The sequence below is a fragment of the Seriola lalandi genome, unplaced genomic scaffold (genome assembly GCF_002814215.2).
Source record: "Seriola lalandi dorsalis isolate HSWRI2012SDOR001 ecotype SW California unplaced genomic scaffold, Sedor1 jcf7180002054685, whole genome shotgun sequence".
NCBI classification, from domain to species: Eukaryota; Metazoa; Chordata; class Actinopteri; order Carangiformes; family Carangidae; genus Seriola; species Seriola lalandi.
Window position 1 is genome coordinate 314,629 of NW_019525238.1, and position 12,081 is coordinate 326,709.

Below are 12,081 nucleotides of genomic sequence, written 5' to 3' on the forward strand. Positions count from 1 at the left end.
TATTTGTATGGAGAGACACCGAATATGAATTTTTACAAAATGAGCTCCAACATGTATTTGCAAAAATGCTCCTCCCACTACAGCACCCCCAACTTAAAACATCTTCCCGTGGCCCTGGTGTGTCCCGTTTCGCTGCCTCTCTCCCACGTTGACTCCAGAAGATCATTTTATTTACAGCCATGAAAAGCAGCAGGATAAGAAACTGAAGTAAATGACGTGTTATGTCTGTCTGTCGATATCCCCCGCTCGTAAATCACAGCAGCTCCTACACACAACAAGCAGCTTCATTACAATCAGCTGATCGGACTGTGTGTGTGTGTGTGTGTGTGTGTGTGTGTGTGTGTGTGTGTGTGTGTGTGTGTGTGTGTGTTTGTGTGTGGGCGCTCATTGCAATCTTCGGTTATATGTGGTTGTACACGCTAAACTGTGTCAGGCACATAAAATTTAGTATTAATTTAATACTACAAATTATGAGTTACCTTATTAATGGGAAAACAAGTGAAATATGGCCTTGACCTTTGCAAAGGCATGAGCAATCAGCTGATCATTCACAGATATCATCGTCCATCTGCACAACCCTACTGCAAAGTGATGAGAGAAGATGGGTGTTTACCAGGCATAGAGGGTCTAATGAAAGATGCTCTCCAGCTGCATTTTGGGATTTGTAAGACCTAGTATTTTTGAATCTTGATTCAAACTAAGAACAAAAAGCTGGACTATGTTTTGGCTTCTGCTGCTTTGATTTTCACCTTTTTGCTTTCTCAATCTTTATGGAAGTGATGCACTGACTCACTGGAGTGGACCTTTAAATCAGTTAAGGTATCTGCATAAAAATATTTGTACTTATAGGAAGACACAAATATCAAATGATATATCATTAACAGTTTTTTTTCTGTTATCGATATCAGTAACAGTCCAGTAAAGACAATAAAAGTCTGGCTTGAGACATAATAATACCACTCTGACCACTGGTCAGTCCACCACTTTGGTCCAAACTGAATTAGCTCAACAACTATTGGATGGATTGTCATGATATTGGTACAGATATCCATAGTTCCCAGAAGATGAAACCTACTGATGTTGGCAGTTCCTTTATGATTCCTGCAGCTTCAGCACCTGGTCAAAATCTGATCTGGTTTCTGGTATCTAAGTACCTGCCAAACTCATGACATTTTTTTAGTACTTTTTTGCACCTTTGAGCAGCTCCTCCATTTCTCCAGTGCATTGATGACAGTATAGACCTTTTCCACAGTAGATATTTTGGCATGTCATGTCAGGAAAAGTTGAAACTGAGATCAAACTAAAAACTTGTATGTGCTGGCTCTCCGGCATCGACTTACTGGGAGGCTTGATAGGAACTGAGCCATCGTTAACAAAATTTGTCTCCCCAGTGCTTTTCTAGCTATGACTTCTCAAAATGTCTGCTTTATTCCGTCCCTTTCCAAGTGTGAACATACAACATAGTCAAAACCTGCTTAGAAATAGTATGCAGTATGGATCTGACTGGCACAGTGCTAATGTGTAAGCTGATCAGATCAGATCAGAGGTCAGTCATGACCAACCAGAGAACCCAATACAACTTATAGATACAACTTCCTGGTTGTTCATTGAAGTACACTTTATTTTCAGTATGAGACAACAACAACAAATTAACATGCAAGTCTCCCTATCTCTACATCATGTTATACAAATAATGATTCTTTAGTTACAAAATATATAAATATTTAAGACCATATGTACAGAACATTTACAGTACTACATCCATTACTTTATTAAGTTTATTACTATATATACATTTAACAGGTATTATTCTTTAATATTATTATAATTATTATTTGCATTATTATTGTTATTGTTAGCATTATATTTATTATTACTATTCTTAATCATCTATAGGTAACTCTCAAAAAACAAAGCATGTTGCAGAAGAGAAAACGGGACCATACCTGACGTTACTGTGCCTGAATGATCAAGGAGCAGAGGCTGTCCGGCGCTCTGTCCTTGGTAAAGCATGAGAGCTGGCTATGTAGAGCACAAGGTTCAACAGACTATTTGTACAAAGTGATAACAGGGCTAGCGAGCCAACACTATATTCCAGCAGCATTTGGATTCCACTGAGGTAAACAATGACATAGCTTGGAATCTAGCACGTAGCTTTCACTATCCCAACACGATTTCTGGTTTGTCCACATAGAATAAGTTTTACTGCTCAGGGCTTGGGTCACTGAGCTGCGACATGAACAGTCAGATCACTGCAGTTTGACCAGTGTGAACTTCCCTTTTCAAACTGCAAAGGAATTGTTCAATCCCTCTGTAACATGGACACACGCACAGACACGCACACACATCATGATATTTACCCCGACCACAGTATATTTAGCGATCAGATTCATCAGTGCTTCCTGGTACCGTCAGCAGAGTCGATCTCCATCATTGTAAATATTTCTGTTGTGTAAGCCAGCCAGTACTTCCTCTTATGATTAGATCATTCTGTGTAGGTGTGCACAAACACTACGTGGTGTAGAGTTGTGTAAGTTCACAAGCACAAAAAATAGGCCTTTTTCGCTCTTCACCCCCAACACACACACACACACACACACACAAATTCATACACAAACACTCTTCGCTCTCACTCTCACTGTCAACTGTCTCACTCTCACCTTCCCACTCCCTTTGTTCCTCCTCTCTGTTGCTTTAACTGTCTCCTTACCTCTCTCTCTGTCATCTCTTTCACTCTCCTGCTCATCCCTCACCATCTCTTTTCTCTATATCTAGGAAATTATGCAGTTTTTGCTCTTCCTCCTCTGGCGAGTGTGCAGCTGGCCATGAATCGGTCCATGCAGAGGTCCGTGATGGCCGCCCATCCCTGAAGGGCTGTAGCGATGGCGCAGCTCCTCGTTGTTGATGTAGCACAGCTGCACAGGTCGAGGGATTGGTTCACCCAGGAAATAACCTTCATCTGCCTCTGACTCGGAGGAAGAGGAGCAGCTGGAGCACCAGGGGTCAGCAGCCTCCATGTACCCATCGCCCCAGCATGGCCCACCCAGCCCCACGGGTTGCCAGCCAGCATTCTGAAGGGTGAGATCAGAGGTGGTGCGGGGGCAGGGTCGGTGAGGCGGCTGCCTACACCCGCCTGGCTCCAGACCAAACAACTCCCGGGCAGCATGGCCGGAGGGGAAGCGATCGTAATCCTCCTGAACGCGGCGGTAGGGCAGCTCCACCATTTGAGCGGGCCGGTCTGCCACCAAGTGCAGGGCGTTATCTGAGCGGGAACGACGAGAGCGTTTGTGGTGGCGGCCACTGCGGTGCTGCCCGTTACCGTGGTTTCCACGATGGTGTTTGCGGCGTCTTGGTTGTACCTGCTGTTGCTGTGACACAGGTTCCTGCCCGTTGATGCGTCGGCGGGGCATTCTGTCACTCATGGGAGCCATTCGCAGGTTTCCACTACTGCCCATTACCCCGACACGACCTTTGCCATCAAAACCAAGCGGCTGCGGGACATCCCAGTACTGCAGTGGGTAGCCCACTCTGAGTGGAGTGTACATGTTGTTGTTGTAGGGACGAGAAGAGGACAGAGACTCTGTGCTGTGGAACTGGACAGAGGAGCTGAGGGTGCCCATGTTGCTCTTCTCAGACACATTCACACCTGAGTCCTTACTCAGGTCGGGCATGGAGAACCTAGACAAATGCTCCTGACGCTTACTGACCCCATCCAGAGAGTTTCCTGTCAAAACCACAAATCTCATGTCACATTTTCAGATTATTTGCCATCATATCATATTGTATGACACTATATTATTCAAATCACTTTACCTGTAGCGTTGGACATAGTGAGGGAGTCGATGGATCCACGAGGGGTCTGTTCTAGAGGAGTGAGGGGCTCATTGAAGCTCATGGCATTGATGGGGTTCCTCCTGGTCAGCGGGGGCCTGCCGTCTCTCTGGAATCCGTGCAGGCTGATGCTCCTCTTGTCAGAGAAGCCTTGGTTCTGGCTGGACATCTCATTGAAGCTCATCTGGGTGCGCAGCTTGTTGGGCCTGAACTCTTCCTGGTTGTGGTGGATCCAGTTTTCATTAAAGGAGTGGCCCCTAAGAACAGCCATAGGGGTTCTCTTGGCATTGCCTTGTTCCTTTCCCCAGGAATCAGGCCTCTTTGCTGGATTGGCAGGATTCTGGGCTGGAGGATGAGCGTTTGCGTTGGGATTGTAGCCCTGCCTGGGGTTACACTGACCCAGCAAATGTATAGCTGCCGGGGTAGGGGAGGCTTCCCGCTGGGGGCCCTCATAGGCAGCAGGGACATAGGGCTCATCCCGGCTCATCCACACCTGGTTAAGGCTCGGGGCACGGCTCGGAGTGCGACTGGGTGTGCGGTTAGGTGTCCTGCTTGGAGTCTGGCTAGATGAGAGGCTTAAACGGTCCATCTGAACAGACAGGGGATCAATTTCAGCAGACAGACGGTCAGGCATGGGTGGAGGAGCGGATTGGCGGGCCTCAGCACTCCGCCGCTCCTGCTCTGCATTCCTACGCTCCTTTTTCCCAATCTTGGTGCTGTGGCGGGATTCACGGGAGCGGGCGCTTTGGAAGGCTGAGTCTGAGGAGTCGGACTCGTCTGGATCCTGATTGATTCAAATAAAAAAGATTTTTGCAACTGTCTAACTGCTAATATGTACAAATATAGAATAATCTGTAAGTAGATGGTTAAAAAAGATGTCCTTTTATTTAAATTCTAGCTGTATTGTTGGTCCTCTTACCTGTCCAGCGCTGCAGGACCGTGAGCAGAAAATCTGCCCCTGCTTTGGCAGGAAAGGGCGGCCCAGCAGAGAGCGCTTGCAACGGGCACAGCAAAAACATTCCTCAGTTGCGTGCCAGTGCTGCCCATCATAAGTCATCTGGCCTTGGTCAATGCCTTTTGTAAGATGGAAAAACATGATTTTGGCACATAACATACCAGAGACAATTTTATTAGAGAATACAGTAGGGGGTCTAGCTCTAACTGCATAAAAATGCTAATGTGATGGCAGCTATCTCTAATACCACTGTAGAAATAATATTCCACAAAGTCTTTGCTGCTAATGAACACAGCCCACAGTCTGATTTTAGCTATTAGCCAGTAGGTTAAGCTCATTTGCCTCTTAGTGCTGAAATGGAGTGGGAAAAAAATTTAACAACAGAGCCTATATTTCTGATAAAGGAAAACATTTGTGATTCTATGCCTATACAGGATCACTCGATTTGTAAGATAGCATGGATACATTTACACAGCTCTGCTCCCCAGCTAGGGGAAGTAATCATCTTTCACGGCTCCCATCTGGATACAACATGGAAGCATCCTCTGAAACAAACTCTTACACTGTTACTGGAGCTTGGGATGATAATAACCATCCACATCTCACTGCACTGACTCCACCTCTTCACAGCTGTGGCACACAGAGCTGATAACACCCACACAATAAAATGCTGTTAGAGGTTTTCTGTCATGTTACTTGAGTGTAAGATAAACACATCCATTTGTTTTACCTATGTGTTCTCCACATGCGTCACAGTACTCTGCGTAAAGGGACTCAAAACAGTTGCAGCAGTGTGGTCGTCCGTCCTTCATGATGTAGCGCTGGCCGCCAAGGGTGGTCTCACACTCATAGCAACAGAAGTGCTTCATGTGCCAGTGCCTGCCCTCCGCCTCAGTGCATTCATCAGCGAAGATTATCTGCATGACCCAGACATTACATTCATCAGCAGAGATATTCTACACAGAGATCGCATTAGGTTGAATAGAGGTCATGAATTAATGTAAAATGAGCCATGAATTTTAAATGGTGTTAAAGTAGTTCTACACCTAATGGAAAAGATGACTTTTATGCTGCTCTTGATGTCTGGGATACCCCAGGGCTCCATCCATGGCCCATCATTTTTAACTCTAAGACAATGGTTCTCTATCTTTTTGTCCTATGACCCCATATGATGCATATGTCAGTGAGTTGTTCGCATTTCCCCTGAAGATTGACTTTCCCCCTCTTATTCTTGTTTATTTGGATAAGATTAGAGAAAAATCTGACAAATAAATATTATTTTGTGTAGCAGGACAGTATTTTCTTCTTCTTCACCCTGTTAATCTTCTCACAACATTTACCATTTATCTTGTGACCTTTTAAAGAGGGGGCTCAGCCCTAGTTTGAGATGCACTGGACAAAACCACTGAGTGTTACTGTATAAAGCTGTTAAAACTAAATAGATTATTGGTTATTAATAATGTAATATATAATAATATATCACTCACAGGAAACATTCTACCATATAATGAGTACTTTTACTTTTGATACCTCAACTACACTTTGCTGATAATACTTATGTACTTATACTAAGCAGGATTTTGAATGCAGGACTTTTACTTGTAACTCCACCAAGATGTCACTACAGGGCGGGGACCACTATTCTAAAATACATCATCCAAAGAAAAAAAAACTGGGTTTCTAATTCACCAAATGACTCTGCTGATCTATACATCCTTTGTGAATGTCTTTTACGTAATCTCTGAGTTGCATCAAATTTCAAATATATCCAAAATGATTGTTTTCATAGAAAACCTCTCTACCTCACAACCCTTTAACATCACCAGCTGGCTGAAGTCTTGGCGTCACATGAGATAAGAGTGTGATATCAGTCACACAGAACTATTTATGAATTAAGGAAACTGAAACTATTTGTATAGATAAATCATTTGAACTACTACATTTTATTGTATTTGAAGTAAACAAACCTTACTAGACTTCAATTAGTGCAGAGCACTGTGGCCAGAGTTATTATTGTTCTCTCAGGCCTGCTTGCCACACATTATGGTTAGAAATCAAGTAGACTTTCTGAGGCATGGCAAGAACACTGAGACATGTTCTCTCTCCAGGCCAATTTCATCCACATCCAAGTCTGAGCTATGAACCATTCAGGCATTTCCAACCCTGAAGGGCTCCAGGCCCAGACAGGCGCACCTCATCACAGGCACAGCAGCGGGGTTTCAGCCTCTCGGCGTGGTGCCGGCCACAGTAGATCTTGCCATCCTGGTAGAAGTAGATGAGATCTACCAACAGCTCCTCACACATGCTGCAGACAAAGCAATGAGGGTGCCAGCATTTTCCATGACCTGCCCTCGCAGCAAAAACCACAATGTCCCCTCCGTTTATCTGACCACCACACTGGAGGAGAGGAGAGGAGAGGAGAGGAGAGGAAAATAAATGAAAGGAAACAACAGGAAAGGAAACAAAAGCAAGGCCAATATAAAGAGAGGACAGGAGAGAAAAGGAAATTAAAGGAGAGGAGAGGAGACAATTAAAGGCAATAAAAAGAGGAGAGGAGAGAAAAGGAAATTAAAGGAAAGGAAAGGGATAAAGTAAGGGTGGGAAAACAGGCACAGAAAAAGATGAATATAAACTAAGCTTTGGAGAGGATGGGTTAGGAGATGGTACTTGAAATAACTCTTCAAGATTGAAATGTTTTCTACGTCTACTCTGTTTCATATATCTGATGGAAAATCAAAAAGAAGCCAAGGCAAGGAAAACTGAGAACATAAACTAAAAATGGGCTGAATTATTCAGATAGAACAGAAAAATGAAAAAAAAAATGAAAATCCTTCATCTGTAGACGGGAGGAACCCTTAAAGGTTGTTAGGTTCACCATTGATATCTTCAGTGGGGCTAGCTGAAGGGCTTACCTTATCACAGATGGCTCCATTGATGGTGAGGGGGAAAGGTCGGACGTTGCCTCTGCCCAAATTGTCTTTCTTCCTTTGGTTGCTGAAGAGCTTAAGCTCTCGTTTCTCCTCCTCATCCAGTGCATTACAGTAACGCACCTGAAAATCAAAGTTCATCATCATGAAAACTAGAATCCCTTCCAAACAACTGGAGGTTATTATAAAAATGATAAAGAGTTCATGTATAAATGAGTGATAGAAACTTGTACCTCATTGTCATGCGGTGGCAACTGATGAAGCAGTTGTTTGATGCGATATTTCTCTCCAGGGCTGTTTATGTAGGGGACCTTCTCTTCTGGTAAGGAGTTATAATACTGATGCACCTGAAATAAGCAGACATCAAACATGCCATAGCCTTAGATTTACAATATTAAGACATTAAACCTGCACTCACAGATTGTTTGGCCACTTATGGGAAGGGGAAACAAGCTACGAACAACACTAGGTGCGTTTCCATTAACCTGCTTAATGTGCAATTTGCTTATTTAATAACTTAAAAACAAATAATGGAAACATCAATTCCGAAAAAACCCAAATATCAGAACGCTTCTATGAGGTGGTTTTTCAAATTATTAAACAAAACAGTATTTCTCAAAATTGAAATGGAAACACTTTTTTTTTTTTGCATTCAAGTCACGGCACCTGCCGTATGAGGCCCCAGGGAGCCAGTTCCAACCGAGAGGCAGATTGCTGGAAACCTGTCGTCACGTTTAGTTGGAATGATATCATGAGAGGAAAAAACCCTGCTTTATTCACACACACCATAACTCGATGACTTAAGACCAGTCACAATTTTTTGTTGACCTTTCTCAAAAAATCGCTTCTATTTTGCACAAAACTGCAACGGAAACCCAGCTACTGACATAGTATGACATCATAATGTTGATATGGCGACTTGTTAACAAACAATTGCCAGTTACCACATTCAGCAGATATTTTGGAGTTGTGTTTCTGGACACTTTAAGTCTCTGTGGGTTCATCACCAAAAGCAAAGCCATACAAATTATCGCATGGTCTGTTGTTAATATAAAAACACTGATAATAGCAGCTTTTAATATAAAAGCTGACTCACTCAGTGGCATCTGAGTCACTATGTGTCCATCTATGCTGGGTAAAAAGTAGGCAAATTTACATAATCTGACTTATTTCATTAATTCATGGGGACAAACCCACCTAAATGAATCTGAAATTACTTTCAAATGAATTTATCATGGTCTCCGTGCCCTCCACCATCACTGCCCTTGCAAATCAGTGTCTGGAATTGAAAGTGTGCGGCACAATGAGCTCTGTGCTGCTGCTGCTGCTGCGGCAGCAGACACAACCTTAAACAGCATCAGCTTCTTTAAATTTTCAACAGCTAATATTCTCGTTGCTTAAAGGAAATTTCAGTTACCCATACTGGTTACCGCAATTAGAATTCGTGATGCAGTAAGGCTCGGTATCCGTGGCCTCAATCCCCTTTTGTATTTGCATATGAAATAGGGTGAAATGGAGAGAACCTTGATTGGTGTTCGAGAAGTAAACACTCAAAGAACGGAAAGCAATTGTGTCACTTTCCTCAGATTTTCAGCAAAACAGCCTTTGACACAAAGTGGTGCTGTGTTCAGTGCAGTGTAAAGATCTATTTTGCTGAAGTTGTTGAGAGGAGGAGAGTGAGAGGTGAAGGGAGCGTGTCTCTGAGCGCTGCCCCTCAGATTCTCTGTAACACACCCACATGTTTTGTTCTACGCAGTGGAGGGTGACACTGGGTCTTGTGCCAGTTTTGCAAGTCATGGTCATTCGAGGTGAGGGACTTTTCTTCAAACTGGAAGAGCTCGGAAGGAGAAGAATATAGGTAACCTAAAGGACGAATGCCAATATCGCAGAATAGTCACTCTCACACTGCATTTTCTCTGTTGTCTGTCAGGCTGCAAAAAACCCTTTAAATATAATACTTTGCTTAACAGTTCTTATCTCTTTTGAGCTTGGACATTGGAAAAGTAACATGATGATTTTCATGATCAATTAATATTAACTGAGTATTTACTCAATTAATCAATTCATTGTTTCTGTTCTGGGGAAGAATGCACATTTTTCTTAGAGCCCATTATGACATCTTCATGTTGCTTCTTTTGTCAGAACAACAGTCCGATATCCAAAGGTATTCAATTTCTTATCAAAGAAGAAGAACAAGCAAATGTTTGGTATTTTTGCCACCTGATATAAAATTAATCGGCTAATTGATTAATTGACTCTAAACTTATGGGAAGCTCTGTCTCTCCAAGTTCTTGAAATAACTCAATGGATACCAGATACTATAGTTTTTGACAGTGAAGATTGTGTTCTGTTGCAACATTATTTAGATTATCTATTATGAACAACATTATTTAGATCCTGTATTTGAGTAAAAGTACTAATAGCACTTTGTAAAAAATAGTGTTGTTTTGTTGTTTCAAGTAAAAGTCCTGCTTTCAAAATCCTACTTAAGCAAAAGCAAAAAGTCCAAAATGAAACAGTACTTAAAGGATCAAAAGTAAAAGCAAGAAATATGTCCTCTGTCTCTATTATATACTACATCATTAGATTGTCATTATTATGTATTAATGTTTAAGTTGCATTTTACATTCGTAGCAACTAATGATTATTTTCGTCATCAATTAGTAGCGTGATTGGTTGGTTTGTAAGTGCCCATCACAGTTACCCAGAGACCAAAGCGACATCTTCACAATGTTTGTTTTGTCAACAGTCCGAGCTTCTATATTTTTAGTTTTAAAGAAAAAGGACGAACAGTTAATCCTCACATCTGAGAAGCTGGGACCTTTAGATGATATTAGATGATAATAATGATAACAATAACAATAATAATAATAATAAATACTTTCAGTCTATCGGCTAATCCTTTATTGTTTAATTGTATCAACTGTTGATTCATTTAATTTATAACAAAGTGTCATTTTAAAAATCTCTACATATGTTTTGTATGCCAAAATCTGAATATGTAAAGTATCTGAAGCTGTCACCTGAATACCGTGGAGTAAAAAGTCCAGTATTTCATTAATTTCAGTACTTGAGTAAATGTACTTAGTTACATTCCACCAGTGATTATGAACACAGTTATTGTCTGCTGGACACTGACTCAGAGATGGACAGTAGTAGACGGTTCAGTCGGGTGCTCCACAGTTAGGAGCATTTTGTCATTACAAGTCTGTCCTCACACGGATTAACTTTATTGTCACAGCAAATGCCGTCAAAACTTTTACAGTTCTGACAGCTCAAACCGTACTTCCTGAAATAATTATTTTCTTATAAAATTTGCGTCACATTAATGCCACTGTGCGGGGAGAACCCAGAAGTGACAGGCTGAAAAAATCATTACATTCAAGTGAATTAAAAAAGCAAGAGGCGGCTACAATTGCCTGCACCTCCTGTTGGATGAGAGAAGCTGCAGCCTCTTTCAGCATCCTGTCAAGATGGCTTGACTAGTGAAAATGACTGTTATCAGCCCAGGCTGTCATCTGTTAACACAGCCCTAGGAGGCCCATTGCATTAGAGTGCTGCTCTTACTAAATAAAGACAGAAGTGTTTATACCCAATATAGCCGAACAGAACCATGTTTATTATTTCATGTCAGAACTGACGATAGCAACGGACAAAAATAAAAATGATGAAGTATCTTCATCTGGATGTGCACAGTTGATTGCATTAGCTTGGTCAGGCATGCAGTTAAAAGGCATTTAAACTGCAAATGAGTACAGACAGGGAATTTTGAAACCTGCACACATAAACACAATTCCACCCATTTTCAATTAGACTCATCCAAACATTTAGTGACTCAAATTACTTCCGTTCCTCTGGGTTTAGACTTGCAAGGATACACTAAAATGCAAAACAAGTTTAGACTTAGTATTCCAAAAGCACCATTAAAGGGAAAATGACAATATATAAAAGTTATGTAGAATGTATCATGTTTATTTTTAGAAATAAGTAATAATATACTTAATGGTGGTCAAGGGAAAAGCTTTTTTCTTCTTCCTGGATAAACATAACCTCATACATTTGAATATATAATAAGTTGATTAATACGCAATGTCATATTTTGAACTCATATAACAGAGTGATTCAGACATTTAATCTTAATTTGATTATTGCTCCACATCTGTTCTTCAGACAGCAATCAGCTAATCAGCGTGTGGTTCCTTTTCATGATTCAGGTTCTCAGTCTGTCTGACTGTGAACTCAGTTCCTACACAGTGTTAGCTTCAACACTGACAGCTGAAAAATGTCCTCACAATTAGTCTTCCATGACACGCCTGACAGCTATGTCTCAGTGATTTGTATGGCACCCCCCACCCCCCACCCCCTCCT

At 41.8% G+C, this 12,081-nt stretch overlaps 1 protein-coding gene across 1 annotated transcript in view; it reads right to left on the reverse strand.

Moving 5' to 3' along the window:
* Nucleotides 1–1,597: 1,597 nt before the first annotated feature.
* LOC111667142 (prickle-like protein 2) overlaps nt 1,598–12,081 on the reverse strand; it is a 37,581-nt gene continuing 27,097 nt past the window's right edge. The window contains exons 3-9 of the mRNA XM_023422735.2: nt 7,947–8,060; nt 7,699–7,836; nt 6,980–7,183; nt 5,517–5,703; nt 4,751–4,905; nt 3,814–4,615; nt 1,598–3,724 (exon numbers count right to left, since the gene is read on the reverse strand). Coding sequence (XP_023278503.1) covers nt 2,772–3,724; nt 3,814–4,615; nt 4,751–4,905; nt 5,517–5,703; nt 6,980–7,183; nt 7,699–7,836; nt 7,947–8,060 — 2,553 coding nt within the window. The 3' untranslated portion in view covers nt 1,598–2,771. The remainder of the gene's footprint in view (nt 3,725–3,813; nt 4,616–4,750; nt 4,906–5,516; nt 5,704–6,979; nt 7,184–7,698; nt 7,837–7,946; nt 8,061–12,081) is intronic.